Source organism: Gymnoscopelus braueri (assembly GCF_963280865.1).
Source record: "Gymnoscopelus braueri genome assembly, chromosome: 1".
In the NCBI taxonomy this organism is placed as follows: domain Eukaryota; kingdom Metazoa; phylum Chordata; class Actinopteri; order Myctophiformes; family Myctophidae; genus Gymnoscopelus; species Gymnoscopelus braueri.
The window spans coordinates 35,128,011-35,152,143 of NC_137603.1; the positions used below are offsets into that span (position 1 = coordinate 35,128,011).

At 41.3% G+C, this 24,133-nt stretch overlaps 1 protein-coding gene across 1 annotated transcript; it reads right to left on the minus strand.

The window, feature by feature from the left end:
- Positions 1-1,986: 1,986 nt before the first annotated feature.
- LOC308088516 (extracellular calcium-sensing receptor-like) lies at positions 1,987-23,900 on the minus strand (the record flags this gene model as incomplete). Its single annotated transcript, XM_080432986.1, has 15 exons — positions 23,807-23,900; positions 23,063-23,288; positions 22,203-22,367; positions 21,917-22,031; positions 20,000-20,178; positions 16,302-16,529; positions 13,469-13,645; positions 11,293-11,420; positions 10,537-10,762; positions 9,507-9,593; positions 9,158-9,388; positions 7,973-8,164; positions 3,952-4,179; positions 3,737-3,860; positions 1,987-2,900 (listed from the first exon to the last, which is right to left on the minus strand). The coding sequence occupies exons 2-15, from the start codon at positions 23,264-23,266 to the stop codon at positions 1,987-1,989; spliced, it is 3,198 nt and encodes a 1,065-aa protein (XP_080289112.1). The 5' UTR covers positions 23,267-23,288; positions 23,807-23,900.
- Between the last annotated feature and the right edge of the window lie 233 nt (positions 23,901-24,133).

Genomic DNA, 24,133 nt, shown 5'->3' on the forward strand with positions numbered 1-24,133 from the left:
CAGTGTCGAATGGATCTTCAAACAGTAAAATCAACAGGAAGTTGATTTCTTTCTTTTTTTTTAAAGGAAGACAAGCTGTGTTTTTGTGATGTTACACGTATATTGTCAGAATCTGATTTGTTTGCATTCATTTATGTGCTAAAAGAGTGATTTTGAGAGCTGTCTCAAAGTGCAAATAAGTAAATGAGGACGGAGACTCTCCTCCCGGCTGAAGGCGTGGCCAGGACTATGTTTTTGCCGCTGTCCGTCTGTGTGTGTGCATGTCCGTCCATCCGTCTGTCTGTGATCAGCTAATCTTCGGCACTGTTGAACCATACTGTAGGTCAAACAAACAAAAATGATTTTCCCTCTGGATTCCTTGGATCATTACACAACTTCCCAAATAGGCCATGCCCATTTCCACCAGACAAGTTTGACACCATTTTGCATTTTCTTTGCAGAACAGAGTTTTTGCTACTACTCCTACCGATTTTGTCCAAACCTCACCCAAAGTGGTACGCCATATCTCTGTAGTCATGTGATCAAAATCTATTGTATGTGTCAGATTCTTCGGATTCTGCTCCGACTGACTACAATTGGCTTTCATGGTTTGCTGGAGGGGCCCGTTTTGCACGACATGCTACCGGAAACTTTGCACGCACACTAAGTAGACCAAGAACGAATCTCCACCCAATTCATTTTCAAATCAGCCTGTTAAAGCGCCACCATGAGACAGTGTTTTGCGCAACATATTTTGTGTTAGTCCAAACCTCACGCAAATTGGTATACATTATCTCTGTAGTCATGTGATCAAGACTTATGTTCCATTTCTCATTCCATTCCGATTGCCTATGATTGCAGAGGTGGCCCGTTTTGCACAAAATGCCACAGATCATGAACGCCCGATTGCTGGGAAATTTTGCACGCATATTCCCACTAAGCCAAGGAATAACCTCAATCCCAAAATGTTCAAATATCCTCATGGTGGCGCAACAACAGCCGACTTCACGTTTTGGCCTATAACTCTTGAACCGTCGGTCGTACAATCAACATATTTTTTTCCCCTGGATTTCATGGAACGTGACGCAACTTGTGCCAGACAATTGATATGCATCTATAGGCTCATTCCTATGTTAATTCATGCTGGTGTGACACCAGGCAGTCGGGAGCCTTTGTAAATTTTGTTGAGGTGTGAATTAAGGGTTGTAAAAGGGTTGCACGGCGTGTTACCGCGTCTCCTAGGCGGTCGCAGGGTCCGTGCACTTGAGACGCGACGATGTCTGTCATGGCGGTTGACGGAGCCGTGGACTCAGACATTCAGGCTTACCGGACAGCCGCCACTGCCCTGCAGTTGGAAGACGTGGTGTTTGACACCGCCAACACGACACTTCTCCGTTACGTCTCCACCGGCCGCCCACGCTCCATGGTGCCTGCTGGCTGGCGATGCCTGATGTTTGACACCATCCACGTCCTTTCCCACCCGGGTGTGGGAAAGGCCTTAGTCCTCTACTAAGATGGCGGGGGCCAAAGTTGGGCCAGCAGTAGAAAAATCGATATGAATGGCTGGTATGTGCACATTGGTTGGTAGTGTTATGAAACTTTCGTACAGAGAATATTGTTTTCAAGTCTTTTGACCATGAAAATATCACACAAAGCAGTTTTAACACATTGAAACCAAAGGCCTTCAAAAATAATGTTGTTATTATTGTTGTTAGACAATAATAGCTAAAGGGTACATTTGCCAATTTAAACATACTCATAATTTACATCTTACATACCTCTTACATATTTTTTCTTTTCTATATAGGTTTAAAATCACCAGGGTTCTTTAAGGGAGGATAATCAACTTTATTCATGTATAATATGTGTTTGCATCTCTGACTGGATGAAGTTTAATCTGGTAGAAAACGTAATCAATTCCTAACAAGGTGATCAAAAATAAAAAAATATATCCAAATAAACGTTTTCTACCAATACACAGAAGATTAATTTTCATCGAATTTCTGTTTACATCTTGGTGGCACCGCGACCCATGATGGATTTCTTAGTGTTTTTCTCAGGTTTCAAAAGGATTATATAACACTTTGGTCCAAACAGCGCCATCAAAAGGCCAAAACTAGATGCTAAAATAGCAAATACCTCCACTACATCTGCATATTTGCCTGGAGAGCTGATATATGCTGGGATGAAGGCTATCCACACAGCACAGAAGATCAACATGCTGAAAGTGATCAATTTGGCTTCATTGAAGTTGTCTGGAAGATTCCTTGCCATGAATGCTAGAATGAAGCTCAGGAGTGCCAGTAAACCAATATAACCAAGTAACACAGCAAAACCAACTGTTGATCCCATACCACATTCATAGACTATCTTATCACTTTGATATTGGGTGTTTTTATGAGGAGTTGGTGAGGCAGAAACAAGCCAGGCTGTGCAGACTATTGCCTGGATGGAGGTAAGAGCCAGAACTGTTCCTCTCTGTTGCATAGCACTGAACCACTTCATAATGTCTGCTCCACCAGGCTTGGAGGCCTTGAACACAGCCAACACCACCATAGTCTTGACCAGGATACACGAGACACACAGCACAAAGCTGATCCCAAATACTGCATGTCTCAGCTGACAAGTCCAGAGTCTGGGGCGGCCAATGAACAGAAGTGAGCACAAGAAACATAGTTTGAGTGACAACAAAAGTTGGAAGCTGAGTTCTGAGTTGTTGGCGCGTACCATGGGTGTGTCTCGATGATAGATGAAGATTCCCATGATAATGGCACAGATAAGTGTGCCTAGCAATGAAATGGTTGTCAAGGAGATACCCAGGGCCTCATGGTAGGAGAGGAACTCCACGCTCTTAGGGACACAGTGGTCACGCTGGGGACTGGACCAGAAGTCCTCTGGACAACTGGTGCACTCTGTAGAGTCTAACAAAAACAGAAAGTTTAAAGAGACAAAGTATTGTCTTAAAGATAATCTGTGGTGTATGCTACTATACTATAATCCTTCTATATCCTACTGTGTGCGTGCGTGCGTGCACCGTTATACAGATTGTTGTAAAACTGTGCATGCATGCACACTCCCTGGAAGCCAGAGCAGAACCTATACCCCAAATCTTTCACATCACCTGTTATTGCTCCACTAGGAGGCAGATTTTTGCAAAACACATTTTTGGATATTACCTCCACAGGTTTGTCCACACATCACGCAAATCGTACACATTATCTGTATAGTCATGTGATCAACACAGACCTGTCAGACTTTTCATATTCTATCCTACTTGGGTAAGATTGGCTTCCAAAGTTTGCAGGAGTGGCCCGTTTTGAACAAAATACCTCAAATCCTGAAAGCAGCGTTCGATTGCCTTGAAATTTTGCATGCACATTCCCACTAGGCCAAGGAGAACCCTACATTTTTGAAAATTAGCCTCATGGTAGAGCTATAATAGGCACATTCACCTTTTGGCCAATAAATCTTGAACGGTATAGGTCATACCATCAAAATAAATGTTCTACTCCAGGGAGAGGTTTGGTTCACTCGCAATAATTAATAAGTCAATGTTGTCTGGTGCGCAAAGCGGTATTTGTGCGTGTGTTCAAATTACTGGATACAGTAGGCGGGCTCTACACAGGATTGGATCACTGAGCAGTAAATAGTAATTAATTGGAATGACGACTAACATAAGGAGAATAAGGGGTTAAAAGCAAGAATAAAAGTCTGCATTTAGTCTTAGTTTGTGAACAACCCCGGGTATGGACCCTACCAGTCTGATTGCTGATCTCTCCCTCAGAACAAGCAATGCAGTCAAAGCAGCAGACAGGTTCTCCTTTCCTTCTGGCCACACGGGTTCCAGGGGAACAGCTCTCACTGCACACTGACCGAGGAGGCTACAGAGGAAAGTAACAATGATCAGTTTCAGTCTAATCTAAATTACATTCACATCATGAGCTAGATTAGATTTTGGAAAGCTGAAATTACCTTTTTGGATTCAAAGTTCCAGGAGATTCTGTCTTCATCAAGGATGAGTTCATCATCTCCGGAGGCTGATTTCTTGACCACACCTACATTGTGAAGCTTTGTGCTTCCATCAGGGAGCCACGCCCAGTTCATTAGATCGAGGATTGGTAATGCATCACCATTCTCATCAAATGATACACGATCACCAACAGATGTGGTGAAGTTAACCTTTTCCAGGTAATAGAGAAGCTAGAAATGGTGATGAGCAGAATCATGAAGAGCAAGAGACTTAAAAAACATCTACAGTATGCAATATACACTATAATTCTATGGTTACATTGATAGGAACTGTTGTATTTACACCCTTGCAGTATTTGCAGTACAATACAACATTAACTGAATGGATGTGTGTGTGTGTGTGTGTGTGTGTGTGTGTGTGTGTGTGTGTGTGTGTGTGTGTGTGTGTGTGTGTGTGTGTGTGTGTGTGTGTGTGTGTGTGTGTGTGTGTGTGTGAGCATAAAAATACATTTACCATTTAAAAAAAAGGGGGCATTAGAGGTGCTGTGAGATATTTAATTTTGTCAAAGTTAACATTTTCAATTCAGGATAAATAAGTGAAATTGGAAGTTATGAATGAAAAAAAAAAAACCTTAGCAGACAGAATTGGAACACAAGCTGAAATTAGATATGTGTGGGGTACATGTGTGGGGTTACCACCTATACAGACCACCTTCAGAAGTCTGCTTCTTCGACCAGTGATGGGGGCATGTCTACACGACACTGAGCTGGTCATGATACATGAAAGATGCTACAATATGTCAATTGTTTTTCACCAACGTCATATTTATATTTTCATAATTATCATCATAACCTTTATTTCAGCTCGGAGTACAGTTGAGGGGCAGGCCCTCATTTTCAATGTAGCCGAGATACAGAACACAGTAATCAACAGGAATAGACATTCACATACAGCAATAAAATACATGAATCAAAATACAGAAAGAACTCAAAAACTAAGATAGTCAAAGAACTAGAACAGATATACCATAATCAAATAATTAAATAAAGCAGTTACAATCCTGAACAAAGTTGTTGGAAATCATTTCCCTACCTAAAGATGGAAGTGATTTGATTTTCAAGGACCTCTGGAGCTCATTCCAGGCAGATGGAGCACTGACAGAAAATGCTGTCTTGCCTAACTCAGTCTGCGCAAAAGGAACCTTGAGCGTCAGGAGATCACTCGAGCGGGTCTGGTAAGTAATAGGGTTCTGAACCAACATACTGTAGAACAAATATAAGGGGGGAGCATTCCTGATATGGCTTTAAAAAATATATAGATACCAGTGCTTATCACGCCTCTCAGTTAAAGAGGATAAGCCTGCATTCCCGTATAGTGTACAGTGATGGGTACCATAGGTGTCAAAAGTGTGTGACCCATCTTAGGGCAGAATGGTACACAGTGTCAAGGCGTTTTAAAATTGATGGAGCAGCAGTTCTATAAATAATGTCTCCATAGTCTAAAACCGAGAGAAAAGTGGCTTCAATAATTGTTTTCCTACTGGATGCAGGAAAGCATGATTTATGAGAAACCCAATTTTTTGTCTCAATTTGGAGACAAGGTTATCAATGTGAAATTTAAAACACAATTTCTCATCTAGCCAGATGCCCAGGTAAATGTATTCCGAGACCCTTTCTATTGCAGCACCACTTGAAGAGGTTATGACTATGTCGCTAAGGTTGGTGGTTTTAACTCTAGTGAACAGCATGAATTTGGTTTTGCTTGCATTTAAAACCAGTCTAAGCTCAACCAGGGCAAACTGGAGAGCATTAAAAGCAAGCTGCAGCTTCCTGGTGGCAAGATGAGCTGAGTCAGCGACACAGTATATGACCGTGTCATCTGCATAAAGGTGGGCCTTACAGTCATTAAGAGTAGAGATAATATTGTTAATATATAAAGTAAAAAGAACTGGGCCTAAGACTGAGCCCTGTGGGACGCCCACGGAGACTGGCCGAAACCCAAATTGAGAGCTTCCGGACTTCACAGCTTGATTGCGAACGCAGCGGAAGGAGGCGCGTCGAAGGCGCGCCTCCGTGCAAGTGGAGCTTACTATGAAACCGTGCTCGGGTTGTGTGTCTGTGTGTCTGTGTGCGTGCACTGCCTGTGTGCGCCAGAGTGCACTACAGTGTGGCTGAAATCCGCCTGCCCCTGGGTGACTAATTACACTCCTCTGAGAGAAATATAGCAGCTACAGTCAAAAATAACACATCTAAAAGCATCTAGACGACAATGGGGCTAGCGGTATGGAGCCTTCTTGTGGCTCCTGTTCTCACTAATTTCACTGTACCACCCACTTCTCTACAATTGCTCATTCCTTTCGATTCTTCTTATTGTTATTTTAGAGCTGCGTTCGCTTCCCGCGCGTCTTACTTGTGTCTATTTGTTAAATAAGTTTGAAACCATTCCGAGGTTTCATTACTAAAACCTATGTTGTGTAATTTCAGTAGGAGTAGGTTATGGTCTACGGTGTCAAAGGCCTTGGATAAGTCCACAAAGAGGGATGCACAAAAATGCTTATTGTCAAAAGCAGTGAGAATGGTATTTGTAACTAAGGTGACTGCAGTGATTGTACTATGTTTGGCCCTGAAACCAGATTGATTTTCATTTAACACTGAGAAGGATGAGAGGAATAATTTGATTAAAAGCAGAGCATACCTCCAAAGTATCTGAAATTATGCCATTACTACCATTTATTTGAGATGGTAGGGCAGAGGTGGAATTATTATTAAGAATTCCAGAATTTAACTGTATTTCCCTGAGAGTAAGTTATTAAATGTAGAAAATAATTAGCTTTAACCTTTCTAAGAGAAGACGTGCAATGATTTCGAATTTGCCGAAAACAAGCCCAATGAGCAGGGTCTCCAGAACGCCTAGCAAGCGACCAAGCTCTATTCCTCTCATTGAATAGGGTAGCTAATGTCGGTGAAAACCAAGGGGTAACTCTATCCCTGATTCTCATTTTTTTCACTGGAGCATGTGTGTCTACAATAGCAACAAAGGTTTCAATAAAAAACTCTAGCGCCATATCAACATCAGTAAATTCAGAAATTAAGAACAAGTTACTATTAAAAACGTCACGTAAGAACTCTTTTTCGTTAAAGTGCTTAAAGCTTCTCTTAGAGATCACCTTAGATTTTGTCCGGTGTAATCGGGCATTTCTTATGCACCCAACCGGGCAATGGTCACTAACACCTAACTCAAAAACACCACAAGCAGAGATCCTGTCAGCCCTGTTATAGAAGATAAGGTCTATCAGGGTAGATCTTGAATTATCCATTAAATTTGGCCTAGTAGTTTCCAGGACCATTTGTGACAAATTCAAGTCATTTGTAACTTCCTTGAGGTGTTCAGAACCAGCACTCAACCAGTTCTGGTTCCAATCACCTAAAACCAAAAGCTCCCCATCCGAGTGCATGGAGAGCATGCTAGCTAAAGTGTCTATAGAACCTGGGTCTGCAGATGGGGGTCTGTAGATACCCACTACAACCAATGATGTTGTTCCAAACTGAACCTTCAGTGAGAGCCACTCAAAGCGCTTAGGGTGTGAGACAGCATTTAAAAGTGTAGTGGAAAGATTGGATTTGGTATAAATACATATCCCACCACCTCTACCTGATCTGTCGGCTCTCAATACATTATAGTTTAAAAGAGCCACTTTAGAGTCCTTGATACTTTTTTTGAGCCACGTCTCACCTAACACCAGAATGTCCGGATTAGTCTGCTTAACAAGTAACACAATAAAATCTAAATTAAGGACTAGACTCCTAATATTGTGGTGAATAATCCCCAGCCCTTTCCGATTCTTAAATGTCAATTTGGAAAATGCTGTGTCAGAATTTGGAGTAGGAATGATGACTGATGGCTGAATGGGAATATTGATTAGGTTGAAGTCATCAACAGTATGTAGATTACTGGGAGTGGGAGGTTAATTATTCTGAATTTGAATCCAAGTAGAAATAGGTATACTGTGAATTAATATCCCACCTGCCATGGCTGTATTTTCTGCAAACTGGCACAGCTGTGCCAAGTGAAAGACCCTCTTCCTGGGGAACATTGCAACATGTCATGGAGGGCATGGGCCAGAGCATACACAGCCTTGTACACATTATACTCTGCCCTGAGGTTAGACACATCCAACAGGGTAGTTTCTGCTGTTTCTAGGTCCTCTTGTCCAGTACAAACCCTTCCACCAGCATCCACCCAATCTGACGGAAGGGGTGCAAATTTACACCGAAATGTGTGCTCCCAAAATTGCCTCACCTGATGAATGGAGAAATAAGCATAAATAGAAGTACAGAAATAAAAGCATAAATTCAAAATTAAACTAAATACTCACTACGTTATCTTCATGGCCGTGGTCAGGGTCATTGTCAGGATGTATTTTTAACAAGAAGTCCTTGAGACCTGGTATCTCTCCACGATGAATAGCAAAACCTAGGGCGCCTCTCAGGTAGGGCAGGTAGTGAGGAGCCTGGAGATATGGGTCTTGCCACCAACCTGCAGTGGCAGGTAAGAACCATAGCAGACCCGTTACATTCTGCTTTACCACCTGTTGTGTGTTGGGAAGAAAAGATAAGAAAAAAAGTTATATATATATATATATAGAGAGAGAGAGAGAGAGAGAGAGAGAGAGAGAGAGAGAGAGAGAGAGAGAGAGAGAGAGAGGGAGAGAGAGGGAGAGAGAGAGAGAGAGAGAGAGAGAGAGAGAGAGAGAGAGAGAGAGAGAGAGAGAGAGAGAGAGAGAGAGAGAGAGAGAGGCTTTTATTACCCAAATGTTTTAACATATTGTGTCCTACTGCACTGCTGCGTAATGTTTGTTTGTTTTTAATGTTCTATCTCTGTTGTATGGTATGTTTTTGATTCTCTGTGGAGCACTTTGTAACTCTGTTTTGAACGGTGCTATATAAATAAAGCTGTATTATATATATATATATATATATATATATATATATATATATATATATATATATATATATATATATATATATATATATATATATATATATATATATATATGCAGTTTAATTGCAGCCTATGCTCATTTATATGTTCATAGATGTCTTTACTTCCATATATTCTCATTTTAGATTCCTTCATTTTAGATGTATCATAACAAAACAAACAAACCTCCTCCATGACATTATATATATATCTCCCAAATCCAAATACAATGACCACACGAGCTGTGGACGTCTTCATCACAGTGACAATCCTCTGGAGTTTGGCCAGGTCATAATTGTTAAAGGGCAGAGCCTCTGAATAAGCCACACAACCCAGACCAGACTGGTCCAGGTCAGACTGGAGTAATAGGGCAGCATCACGGCCTCCATCATCATCACTAAACAACAGTCCTACCCAGGTCCACTCAAACCACCTCATAGTCTGGAGTATAGCTCGCACCTGATTGGTTAAAGAATGGAGGGATAAGTGCTTAGGTTATATTATTCACATGGTGGTTAATAAGTGTGTGGAATATGAGCTATTGATACCAACACGTCTATTGTGTGTACAAGTTCACCTGGAAGACAAAACTTGGTATTGTTCTAAAGAAGGACGGGAACTGAGTCAGGTCACTGAGACAGGAGCAAGAAGCATAGTAACTTATCTGAAAAAAATACAAAGCACAAAACATCTGTTCTGTACTGTACTGGATCATTTGTGTGATGGAACATTTGCCAAAAAAGGATAAGGGGAGAAATATAAGTTGTATATAGCTTCAAAGAAGCAGTGACTGCCTTTGCCCTTTGGAATCTCAATCAAGAAAGCAAGTGGATCACAATGTGCTGTTTTAACACCCTACCCTATGATCACAATGCAGACTGAATACATCTGTGTATCCTTCAGCACCATGGACAGCGACACTGTCACAAAACATCACGTTTTAACCCTAGGCTACACATTTTACTAAGATACATGGACATTGGCTTTTTCATAAGACGGGCAATAACAACAAATCCTTCAGGGTAATCACCTGGTACCCCCCCCCTCCCTCTTTCTCTCTCCTAAGAGAGAAAGGAGTCATGTCCACATTATAACATTGTTGTAACCTTATCATGTATAGAGAACAGTGATTGATAAATACGGTTTAATGTTACAATGTTATTATTATACATTTTACATCCTGAATATCACACCACATAGTTTACTCTCCAGTCTTGTATATATATATTTTAAAAAGGCATTATATCAGACCAATGGATGGGCCTGACTCAGGACTGTATGATTCCTACTTTCAGGTCTGGGCAAATAATGTAATTATTGTGGCAGCGGTGTTCAAAAGGTTAGAGGAGAGCACTTGTTGCCAGAAGTTAAAGAAAATTAAGTATGGAGACACAAGGTTTCTTACTGATGGCAACAAAAACTGAAAAAATACCAAATATATTATTTATCATATTTTAGATGAGCAAATAGCCAAGTAAGCAACATTAAGCATATATAAAATAGGCCATGGTTAAAGGGGATTCAAATAGGAAACTTACCATGGGCACTCTGTACAAACCTAACATTCTAGAGGTGGCAATAGAACTTTTTGAGGTAGAAGGACCCACAATTCCGAGCACAGGAGGAGACCCAACACAGCTCTCATCCAGTGCAAACTGCTTCTCTCTCCCACTGATCAGTGACATTGCTGCACGGAATCCAACTCCAATCGTGGCACATGTATCATAGAAACTGAACCCCAGAGTCACATTGGGCAGCAGGCTGGGGTTTCTGTTGATCTCATTGACGGCAAAAGCAATGGTCTGGACCATTCTGAACCCTTGGATGTTAAAACTAACACACAAAATGACACTGTAACCTTCAATATCATTGCTGTCAGAAACCATGCATCTCCATATTGAAAGGTTTTATGTTTTTTTTTTTTTTTCTTACTTTGTCTTACTACAGTGTCACACAGACGTATCGAACTAGCCGATCTAATTTACAATCTCACAAGACATTGCACCGCAACGCCTTGTGAGCTTGTGGATCGACTAGTTTAGCTTTTTTTTAAAGAAAGTATTCAAGTGAAAGTGAACGTGGTTAAGTGTGTCTGTGGCTCATACATATTGAACCAATGAAAAGTATTAGCAAGAGCTTGTGACTAAATAATATCTACAATGGGTCCAAAACACAGGTTATTTTGCTTTCTTGTTTATCTCCGAAGAGTGTTACTCTGTTACTCTGAAGAGTAACAGTTTTGAACATCAAGGTTTCTACCCCACAGCGACTATATGTACATTTGTAGAAATATACAAATCAACTAATCCTGGTTCTATCAAAAAAAGGTCAGTGTTCTCTTGCTGGCTAGTTGTGATACTCACAGATAGCAAGAGGGCTCCTGTTTGGAGGTAAAAGACTGCTCAGGGAACACAGAGGAGACGTGGATCGGAATCAAACCACCCAGAAGCACGTCTCCAGCCTTGTACAATCTGTTGAGATTAAAGTGTGCCTGTAACTCACAAGAAGAGGAAGATGAGGAAGACAATGGAGAGAATGACGAGAAGAATATCAAGTATGAAAGCAGGTGTATGTCTAGAGAAACCCTCATGACTGTCCTCGTCTGTCTAACACCCCCCTCCCTTCTCTAAATCCATTGTCCAGTTGGTAAGTTTTATACACAGTGCTGTGCCATCCCCTGTGCCACCTTATGGCATTACGTAATCCCTGTGCCACCTTATGGCATTGCGTAATCTTTCACAACATCCATCTGAACAGAGGCAGAAGTACAGGCAGGGCTTAACATACATCAACAATACTTTCATATGAAAGTTATTACGTATTATTATGTACTATACACTGTTTTACACCCAGGTTGGTAATATTTGAGAATATTATTATTTTTCAAGATCTCTTTTCCAAAATAGTAGATCTAAACAAGCTCACAATGCATGTTTGTAGATCTGCCATTTTCAAATAGCCGATGTATATAGGGCTAAAGTGGTTAAAGTGATTTTTTATGCTATATTAACACATTTTGTTAGGGACCAGCTTGAACCCCCTCTAGGACCCCGGACCCCACTTGAGCTGGCTGCTGGCTGATTGGCAATGACAGCCAGGTGCTGTTAGTCCGCCTCCAATCACATTTGGCACTGCAAGGAAAAGAAAGAGAAGACACCCACACAACCTGCGGCCCCAATTTCTGTAGGGCTGTAACATTCACCATATACCGATCTGGGTTTGTCCTCAGCAGCTTCAGGTAGAGTATGTGGTGCCAGACAGTGTCGAATGGATCTTCAAACAGTAAAATCAACAGGAAGTTGATTTCTTTATTTTTTCAAATGGAAGACAAGCTGTGTTTTTGTGATGTTACACGTATATTGTCAGAATCTGATTTGTTTGCATTCATTTGTGTGCTAAAAGAGTGATTTTGAGAGCTGTCTCAAAGTGCAAAGTAAGTAAATGAGGACGGAAACTCTCCGCCCGGCTGAAGGCGTGGCCAGGACTATGTTTTTGCCGCTGTCCGTCTGTGTGTGTGCATGTCCGTCCATCCGTCTGTCTGTGATCAGCTAATCTTCGGCACTGTTGAACCATACTGTAGGTCAAACAATCAAAAATGATTTTCCCTCTGGATTCCTTGGATCATTACACAACTTCCCAGATAGGCCATGCCCATTTCCACCAGACAAGTTTGACGCCATTTTTCATTTTCTTTGCAGAACAGAGTTTTTGCTACTACTCCTACCGATTTTGTCCAAACCTCACCCAAATTGGTACGCCATATCTCTGTAGTCATGTGATCAAAATCTATTGTATGTGTCAGATTCTTCGGATTCTGCTCCAACTGACTACAATTGGCTTTCATGGTTTGCTGGAGGGGCCCGTTTTGCACGACATGCTACCGGAAACTTTGCACGCACACTCCAAGTAGACCAAGAACGAATCTCCACCCAATTCATTTTCAAATCAGCCTGTTAAAGCGCCACCATGAGACAGTGTTTTGATTAACATATTTTGTGTTAGTCCAAACCTCACGCAAATTGGTATACATTATCTCTGTAGTCATGTGATCAAGACTTATGTTCCATTTCTCATTCCATTCCGATTGCCTATGATTGTTGAGGTGGCCCGTTTTGCACAAAATGCCACAGATCATGAACGCCCCATTGCTGGGAAATTTTGCACGCATATATCCACTAAGCCAAGGAATAACCTCAATCCCAAAATGTTCAAATCTCCTCATGGTGGCGCAACAACAGCCGACTTCACGTTTTGGCCTATAACTCTTGAACCGTCGGTCGTACAATCAACATATTTTTTCCCCCTGAATTTCTTGGAACGTGATGCATCTAGGCTCATTCCTATGTTAATTCATGCTGGTGTGACACCCAGCAGTCGGGAGCCTTTGTAAACTTTGTTGAGGTGTGAATTAAGGGTTGTAAAAGGGTTGCACGGCGTGTTACAGCGTCTCCCAGGCAGTTGCAGGGTCTGTGCACTTGAGACGCGACTATGTCTGCCATGGCGGTTGACGGAGCCGTGGACTCAGACATTCAGGCTTACCGGACAGCCACCACTGCCCTGCAGTTGGAAGACGTGGTGTTTGACACCGCCAACGACACACTCCTCCGTTACGTCTCCACTGGCCACCCACGCCCCATGGTGCCTGCTGGCTGGCGATGCCAGATGTTTGACACCATCCACAGCCTTTCCCACCCGGGTGTGAAGTCCTCTACTAAGCTGGCGGGGGCCAAAGTTGGGCCAGCAGTAGAAACATCTATATGAATGGCTGGTATGTGCACATTTGTTGGTAGTGTTATGAAACTTTCGTACAGAGAATATTGTTTTCAAGTCTTTTGACCAAGAAAATATCACACAAAGCAGTTTTAACACATCGAAACCAAAGGCCTTCAAAAATAATGTTAGACAATAATAGCTAAAGGGTACATTTGCCAATTTAAACGTATTCATAATTTATATCTTACATACCTCTTACATATATCTTTTCTATATAGGTTTAAAATCACCAGGGTTCTTTAAGGGAGGATAATCAACTTTATTCATGATGTATAATATGTGTTTGCATCTCTGACTGGATGAAGTTTAATCTGGTAGAAAACTTAATCAATTCCTAACAAGGTGATCAAAAATAAAAATGATATCCAAATAAACTTATTGTAAAATACACAGAAGATGAATTTTCATTGAATTTCTGTTTAGATCTTGGTGGCACCGCGACCCATGATGGATTTCTTAGTGTTTTTCTCGGGTTTCAAAAGGATTATATAACACTTTGGTCCAAACAGTGCCATCAAAAGGCCAAAACTAGATGCTAAAATAGCAAATACCTCCACTACATCTGCATATTTGCCTGGAGAGCTGATATATGCTGGGATGAAGGCTATCCACACGGCACAGAAGATCAACATGCTGAAAGTGATCAATTTGGCTTCATTGAAGTTGTCTGGAAGATTCCTTGCCATGAATGCTAGAATGAAGCTCAGGAGTGCCAGTAAACCAATATAACCAAGTAACACAGCAAAACCAACTGTTGATCCCATACCACATTCATAGACTATCTTATCACTTTGATAGTGTGTGTTCTTATGAGGAGTTGGTGAGGCAGAAACAAGCCAGGCTGTGCAGACTATTGCCTGGATGGAAGTAAGAGCCAGAACTGTTCCTCTCTGTTGCATAGCACTGAACCACTTCATAATGTCTGCTCCACCAGGCTTGGAGGCCTTGAACACAGCCAACACCACCATAGTCTTTACCAGGATACACGAGACACACAGCACAAAGCTGATCCCAAATATTGCATGTCTCAGCTGACAAGTCCAGAGTCTGGGGCGGCCAATGAACAGAAGTGAGCACAAGAAACACAGTTTGAGTGACAACAAAAGTTGGAAGCTGAGTTCTGAGTTGTTGGCGCGTACCATGGGTGTGTCTCGATGATAGATGAAGATTCCCATGATAATGGCACAGATAAGTGTGCCTAGCAATGAGATGGTTGTCAAGGAGATACCCAGGGCCTCGTGGTAGGAGAGGAACTCCACGCTCTTAGGGACACAGTTGTCACGCTGGGGACTGGACCAGAAGTCCTCTGGACAACTGGTGCACTCTGTAGCGTCTAACAAAAACAGAAAGTAAGTGACAGATAAGTATTGTCCCAAAGATAATATGCGTTGTATGCTACTATCCTACTATAAGCAATCATTCATATCGGTATAACAGTGCTCTACCGATTGCTGTGAAACTGTGCATGCACACTCCGTGGAAGCCAGAGCAGAACCTATGACCCAAATCTTTCACATCGCCTGTTATTGCGCCACCAGGAGGCAGATTTTTGCAAAACACAATTTTGAATATTACTCCCACAGATTTTGTCCACACATCAAGCAAATCATACACATTATCTGTATAGTCATGTGATCAATATGGATCTGTCAGATTTTTCATATTCCATCCTGATTGGGTAAGATTGGCTTTGAAAGTTTGTAGGAGTGGTTTTGAACAAAATACCTCGAATCATGATAGCAGCGTTCGATTGCCGTGAAATTTTGCACGTACATTCCCACTATGGGCCAAGGGAGAAATGACACCCTAAAATTTTCAAATCGGCCTCATGGTGGCGCTATACCTTCTGGACACCTTTTGGACAATACATCTTGAATTGAAAATCTAAATTATTTTCCCCTTAGATTCCTTGAATCATTATGCAACTCCCAAAATAAGCCACGCCCATTTCCACCTGACAAGTTGCAGGTTTTTGCAAAACACTTTTTGCCAGTACTCCTACCGATTTTTTCTAAATTGGTACACCATATCTCTGTAGTCATGTGATCAAGATATATCTGTCATATTCTTTTTATTCCATTCCGATTGACGATGATTGGCTTTCAAAGTTTGCGGGAGCGGCCCATTTTGTGAGCAACGCAACAGCTGAGCAATCTGTAAAAATCAATCTATTTATTTTTTTCACCTGAAGACGGAGGGTCTCAGTATTTTTTCCCTACAGTCTGCTCACCACAAGTGACAACACACAAAATGTGTGTGGGGAGGAATGAATTGAAATGACGACTAACTTGGGGAGAATAAGGGGTGAAAAGCAAGAATAAAAGTCTGCATTTAGTTTTAGTTCGTGAACAACCCCGGTATGGACTAGTAATGTAAACCTACCAGTCTGATTGCTGATCTCTCCCTCAGAACAAGCAATGCAGTCAAAGCAGCAGACAGGTTCTCCTTTCCTTCTGGTCACACGGGTTCCAGGGGAACAGCTCTCACTGCACACTGACCGAGGAGGCTACAGAGGAAAGTAACAATGATCAGTTTCAGTCTAAACTCAATTATATTCACATCATGAGCTCAACATTACATTTTGGAAAGCTGAAATTACCTTTTTGGATTCAAAGTTCCAGGAGATTCTGTCTTCATCAAGGATGAGTTCTTCATCTCCGTAGGCTGACTTCCTGACCACACCTACATTGTGAATCTTTGTGCTTCCATCAGGGAGCCACGCCCAGTTCATTAGATCGAGGATTGGTATAGCATCACCATTCTCATCAAATGATACATGATCACCAACCGATGTGGTGAAGTTGACCTTTTCCAGGTAATAGAGAAGCTAGGAATGGTGATGAGCAGAATCATGAAGAACAAGAGACTTAAAAAATGTACTGTATGCAATATACACTATCATTATATGGTTACATTGATAGGAACTTTGTATTTACTACACCCTTGCAGTATTTGCAGCAGGGGCGCAGCCATGGGTTGGCCTGGGTGGGCCGCGGCCCACCCACGTAGAAAGCTGGCCCACCCGATCGATTTTGCAAAAAAAAAAAAAATTAATACATTTCATAATGTCTTTCTATCTTTCTTTAATTAAAATGTTTTTTGTTTGTTTTTTGCGTGATCGTCTTGCTTAAAGGGATATTTCACTTTAAAAAAAACTTTGGGTCATTGTATCGTCTACTCAGGCTTTTGTGAGCCCCCCAGACCGTTTTTAAGTTGCTTGATTCTGTATTTAGATATTTGATATTCATTTTATCAGACACGCCCCCTTCCTATACAAACCCGCATTATAACTTCAAACTCCATTCTTAACATGTTAGATTCATCAAAAACACCCGTTCTTGGTTCTGGTGACTCACCCTGCCCTCCTAATACGGAAGGGGGCCGTGTTTTTTCGATTAATTTTTTCATTTATTTTATAAAAAATTTTTATTGTATATATATTATTTGTTTTCCCAAAAATAATATTAAAAATAAATGAAAATCGAAGAAAATCTGTTTCATTAGTTTGTTGTAAATGTCACTTTTAACACAGTGGTTCTCGAACTTTTTCATGTCAAGGACCCCCCAAATTGACACTTTTAATGTCATTTCTATCTCTGGGACCCCAATTTATATTGTAAAATCAATGTTAAGTGTACAAATGGAACCAAATTAACCCGTTAGGGTCATTTGGTTCCATTTGTACACTCTCTCTCTGAGTTACAGACCCATAAGGGTCCATTTGGGTCCCAACTATCTATCATTTAGCTGTGGACCCCCTGTAACTCCCTCAAGGACCCCTGGGGGTCCCCGGACCCCGCTTTGAGAACCACTGTTCTAACAGACATGACACATCATTCAAACATATTTGTGTAAAGATAGTGTAGTTTTAATTCTGGTCTTATTTGCAACATCGATTATAAAAGTGAGGCAACAAAACCGTGAAGATGAATGTTACATGTCTGTTTTTTTCTTTTCTGATGCAACATGTTTTCACACAGATGCGACTGTAATCATACATATTTTTTAGGTATGATACAGAAAACTGTTTTTGCAGACATGACAAGCAAACATATTTGCAATTTAAACAAAATAAACTAAATTTGGCATTGCAAAGCCTTTCATTTTTCTATCATGTGTGTAGCTTACAGTATACTGTCAATGTTGGTGTTATGTGCAACAGAGGTAATAGAAATGCAACAAAACTGTAAAAAGAAAAGACATTTAGTGCAACGTAACTTTAAAAAACAGTCTTAACTCTCAAGTACATCCATCCACATAGGATATGTATGCACTATACATTCAATGTGATCTTATGTGAAACTGAAGTTCTAACTAATGCCAACAAAATGTAAACATCCATCCACACAGGTTACGTATACACTATACATTCAATGTGGTCTTATGTGCAACAGCTATGACAAAAAACATGACATAAAGTACGCCTTCAGTGTAATATGACCTAAAATAACAATTGAGGCTTAAATTAAACATTATGCTGTACCAATGCAAGCCTGAAACTGAAACAGTATTTACACATAATTCAAATGGGTCATTCATGTCATCATGGAGCAGGACCTGCCTGTAGGAGAACTGAGCAGGATGTTGTGGTGTGGTATTTGGTTGTGGAGGTGAGACTGTGTTAGCCTGGTAAACCCTCCCTCCGGAAATCTCATTTCCATTTGATTCCAGGAGTGAGTCTGGCCTGATCGCCCATTCTGCAATAGTGGCTGTGGGCTGGAGTTGGGCCGGAGTAATACCGTTGACTGACAACCCCTTCAGCCAATGATCGTTTTTCCCCTTCAGCCAATTGCAGTGCATTTTTACCACCTCCGCGACTAATGTGACGCAACGGGACTTTTGAGATGGCCATGCCCAAAATAGGTTGCCTTATTCGGATACATGCGTGTCACTGCCCGCCCCTGCCGGTTCTCTGAATTTTTATTTTTAAATAGGCTCTGTCATGATTAATTGACCACATATATGAAGTTAAACAACTAAATTCTATCCAAACGATATCTTATAAGTAAATTCCGTGCCTCAAAAAAGAAGTTTGAGAGCGTTTTAAACCCGAAAATAAAAAGTAGAAACTGCCCACAGAAACAATGGCTGCCGTTCGTGTTTGGTCGGCTGCATTCAGGCTGCACTCGGGTCCATTCGGGCTCACTCGAACTCGCCACCTGATTGGCCAACTTTTGCTGTCAATCACAGAACGATGAGCGACGACGCTGATAGGCTCGGTTTTTTGGTAATGCGCTAGAAACGCCCATACAAGCCTTCATGCCAGACTCACTCCTGGAATCAAATGGAAATGAGATTTCCGGAGGGAGGGTTTACCAGGCTAAGAGCGTGTGTGATCGGTTATGAAGGGATGTAGGGTTGTGCATTTGTGTGTAAGTGTAAGTGCTACTTTGGGGTTGTGTGTAATATGGTGGCTGAGTAGTTGGCATCATTCGGGTCAAAAGATTAAACCCGTCAGTGATTGAGGATGTGAGCTGAGCAATGTTTGAGGAAATTCTGTTGAGATACTCCATGTTGTGTGTTTCTGCTCTTTCCATGAGATTCAGCATGCTCCTCTTCAGTTCTAGGTCTTCTTGGGCTGGGTTGTCCACCGGAACCCTTTTTTTCCTTCAGTTTGTCGTATCTGTAGCCGTTAAGTTTGGCCTTGAAAATAAGAATAGAATACTTTACTTACAAATGGAAAATAATTTGAATAACAAGCAGATAGAACTACAATTGGCAGCTAAAAACTAGCCTATTCTCTAGCTAGCCTAAAACTGTAAAAACAACCAATAAAGAGCAATATGTATCTACAAAATAGCATATTCTATTCCATAGTTTATATTTTTGAATCAGTCAATGCTTAGAAATATGCTACTAGCCTGTGTGTGTACAACGGATACAGGATAGGTGGGCAGTGGGCACTAGGGACATCTGGGCACCTCGATGTAAAATTGGCTATTTGGTCCAAATTTTTAAGTAATATAAAGTATGCATGATGTGAACATGCACAGTACATAATTTTAAGACTTAATTTTATCCTTCAACTTCTTGTTTATGCCCCAAAATGACTGGATATACAGGTTTTGTAGCAATTGTAGAAATATTAGACCATAATTGTCGAATGCTTAAGCATGTTCTAATCATGTATACTTTACTTTAAAACATTTTCCAAATATTTTTTTTTACATTTTGGAGAAAATTGCCAATGTAGCACCGACGTGCCCACTCTTCCTCGGTGCCCACCTATCCTGTTACATGTACAACACCATGCACAGTGTTTCCTTAACCAAGAGTCAGTGAGGACCACAAATATACCTGAAGTAAATCCCGTCGTTCCTTCACGACCGAGGCGGACACTCCGGCACCAGCAGACGCATCACCATCAACAGACGCGCCATCCAAATCGTGCCCGGTATCCACACTGATAGATGATCCGCCGGTCTCGTCCACGCCAATATCTGTTGACTCGATGCCAGTAGATAAGAAGCTTGTTGCTGGAGAGCCACCCCAAATCTGTGCACAGAGCTCGAAGTACAGTATCCCCACTCTACCGTGTGCACTTCGGTGTCCGTCGTCAACAGCCTTACGGTACTTTGCACGGATGTTCTTGAGCTTGGTCGATATTATTACCTTGGTCGCCGAGTGCTTCGAATGAGGAAACTCTTTCCCAACTTAATTTGCGTCTTCTGAGTCAGGATACTGTTCCTCTAACTCCTCCGAGATGTCTGCATATTTTGTATAACACGACTCCCAGTCAACATCTGCTTTCATGGCCTTGTACTGTAAGGTGACGCCAAGCAGCATATCAACATCGTCGTTGGTCCATACAGAAGGAACTTGAATCAGTTTTAGATTATATCTTCTTGCTCGCCATAACTTTTTCTCTCGTCTATTCAATAACTGTTTGTTTTGTTTTTGATTCACTACCGCCTAGGAAACCAGCTCACTGCGCATGCTCAGAACATTCTTCTATGGTATTACATATCGCTTACCGCCACCTACTGGCCTGGCATGCTTGTTTGAGCCGATTGTGTTAGTGTTGGGGTGTACGTGTGGACATAGCTATTTTTGTCATGTGGACAGGGATTTTTTTTAATGGAGGACAAAAACATCTTTTTAGAAAAAGATCCATACATGTGTAGCCTCGGCCTTAGAGCACTGCAGAGGGCAGGTGTGTGGGTCTGCGTCCAGCTGACGCTCATTGACGCTCGTTAATGTTATAGGCATCGAAGCAATTATGCTTCTGCACTGTCAAATAGGCCAACATCTGATCTAAGATTAGTGGGATTAAAATGACCACCAGTGAGTCCCAGGACTCACTTCATTGAAAACCTAACAACATCACTGTATTATATTAGATTTATTAGATAATAGATATTATATTGATAGTATAGTTATTTTATTATATTACAGTAGATAATATGATGTTGTTACCTGACAATTAGTTGACTTTTGGTGAAAAAGCCTGCATATATCGGTATCGGTTGATATCGGTATCGGATATTAGGAGTTGGACAATATCGGAATATCGGATATAGGTAAAAAAGTCAATATCGAACATCCCTAATAATTACCACCTATACAGACCACCTTCAGAAGTCTGCCTCCTCGACCAGTGATGAGGGCATGTCTACAAGACACTGAGCTGGTCATGTGATACACGAAATATTCTATGTAATTTTTTCTCGTTTTTCACCAATGTCATATTTATATTTTCATAGTTATTCTGAATTTGAATCCAAGTAGAAATAGGTATACTGTGAATTAATATCCCACCTGCCATGGCTGTATTTTCTGCAAACTGGCACAGCTGTGCCCAGTGAAAGGCCCTCTTCTTGGCACACATTGCAACATGTCATGGAGGGCATGGGCCAGAGCATACACAGCCTTGTACACATTATACTCTGCCCTGAGGTCAGACACATCCAACAGGGTAGTTTCTGCTGTTTCTAGGTCCTCTTGTCCAGTACACACCCTTCCACCAGCATCCACCCAATCTGACGGAAGGGGTGCAAATTTACACCGAAATGTGTGCTCCCAAAACTGCCTCACCTGATGAAACAATAATGAAGAAATAAGCATAAAAAAATAACAGACATAAAAGCTTAAATACAAAATTAAACTAAATACTCACTATGTTATCTTCATGGTTGTTGTCAGGGTCATTGTCAGGATGTATTTTTAACAAGAAGTCCTTGAGACCTGGTATCTCTCCACGATGAATAGCAAAACCCAGGGTGCCTCTCAGGTAGGGCAGGTAGTGAGGAGCCTGGAGATATGCGTCTTGCCACCAAGCTGCAGTGGCAGGTAAGAACCATTGCAGACCCGTTACATTCTGCTTTACCACCTGTTTGGGAAAAAACAAATAAAAGATAAATACATACATTATATATACATGAGAACGTATATCTAGCCTATGCGCGTGTGTGTGTGTATATATATATGCAGTTTAATTGCAACCTATGCTCACTTTAGATTCCTTCGAATTATGAATCCCTAAATGTATCATAACACAAACCTCCTCCATGATTTTATATAAATAGTTCCCATATGCAAATACAATGACCACACGAGCTGTGGACGTCTTCATCACAGTGACAATCCTCTGGAGTTTGGCCAGGTCATCAAAGGGCAGAGCCTCTGCATAAGCCACACAACCCAGACCAGACTGGTCCAGGTCAGACTGGAGTAATAGGGCAGCATCACGGCCTCCATCATCATCACTAAACAACAGTCCTACCCAGGTCCACTCAAACCACCTCATAGTTTGGAGTATAGCTCGCACCTGATTGATTAAAGAATGGAGGGATAAGTACTTAGGTTCAATTATTCACATAGTGGTAAATCAGTGTGTGGAACATGAACTACTAAATACCAACACGTCTAGTGTGTGTACAAGTTCACCTGGAAGACAAAACTTGGTATTGTTCTGAAGAAGGATGGGAACTGAGACAGGTCACTGAGACAGGAACAAGCAGAATAGTAACTTATCTGAAGAAAAAAAGAAAAGCACAAAACATCTGTTCTGTAATGTAGATCATGGGTGTTCAACAGTGGGTCTGGGACTCCATGACAACCAATTGAACCCTAGCATCCCTTTTCTGTGGGAAACATTTGCCAAAAAAGGATAAGGGGAGAAATATAAGTATTTAGCTTCAAACCATCAGTCTGCCTTTGCCCTTTGGAATCTCATTCCAGAAAGATCACAATGTGCTGTTTTAACACTCTACCTTACCCTATGATCTATATGAAAATTAAGCATATATAAAATAGGCCATGGTAAAAAAGGAATTCAGTTAGGAAACTTACCATGGGCACTCTGTACAAACCTAATATTCTAGAGGTGGCAATAGAACTTTTTGAGGTAGAAGGACCCACAATTCCGATCACTGGAGGAGACCCAACACAGCTCTCATCCAGTGTAAACTGCTCCTCTCTCCCACTGATCAGTGACATTGCTGCACGGAATCCAACTCCAAGCGTGACACATGTATCATAGATACTGTATCCCAGAGTCACATTGGGCAGCAGGCTGGGGTTTCTGTTGATCTCATTGATGGCAAAAGCCATGGTCTGGACCATTCTGACCCCTTGGATGTAAAAACTAACAAAATTACACTGTAACCTTCAATATCGTTGCTGTCAGAAACCATGCATCTCCATATTGAAAGGTTTTATGTTTTTGTTTAATAAATGAATGCCTTACTTTATCTTACAGTGTCACACAAACGTAGCGAACTAGCCGATCTACAAGCTACAAGCTACAACCACGCCTTGTGAGCTTGTGGATCGTCTAATTTAGCTATAAATTACAAGAAAATTGTACAAGAAAATATTCAAGTGAAAGTGTACAGTATGTGGTTAAGTGTGTCTCTGGCTTATATACATATTGACCTAATGAAAAGTATTAGTAAGAGCTTGTGACTAAATAATAACTGCATTGGATCCATCGAAACACAGGTTATTTTTCTTTTCTTTTTTTTCTCCCCATGAAAAGTAACATACAAGGTTTCCACCCGACAGCGACTATGGACATTTGTAGAAATATAAAAATCAACTAATCCTGGTTATAATTATCAAAACAATGTCAGTGTTCTCTTGCTTGCTAGTTATGATACTTACTTATAGCAAGTGGGCTCCTGTTGCTTGGAGGTAAAAGACTGCTCAGGGAACACAGAGGAGACGTGGATCGGAAGCAAACCACCCAGAAGCACGTCTCCAGCCTTGTACAATCTGTTGAGATTAAAGTGTGCCTGTAACTCACAAGAAGAGGAAGGTGAGGACGACAAAGGAGAGAATGAAGAGAAGAATATCAAGTATGAAAGCAGGTGTATGTCTATAGAAACCCTCATGACTGTCCTCCTCTGTCTAACACCCCCCTCCCTTCTCTAAATCCATTGTCCAGTTGGTAGGTTTTATACACAGTGCTGTGCCATCCCCTGTGCCACC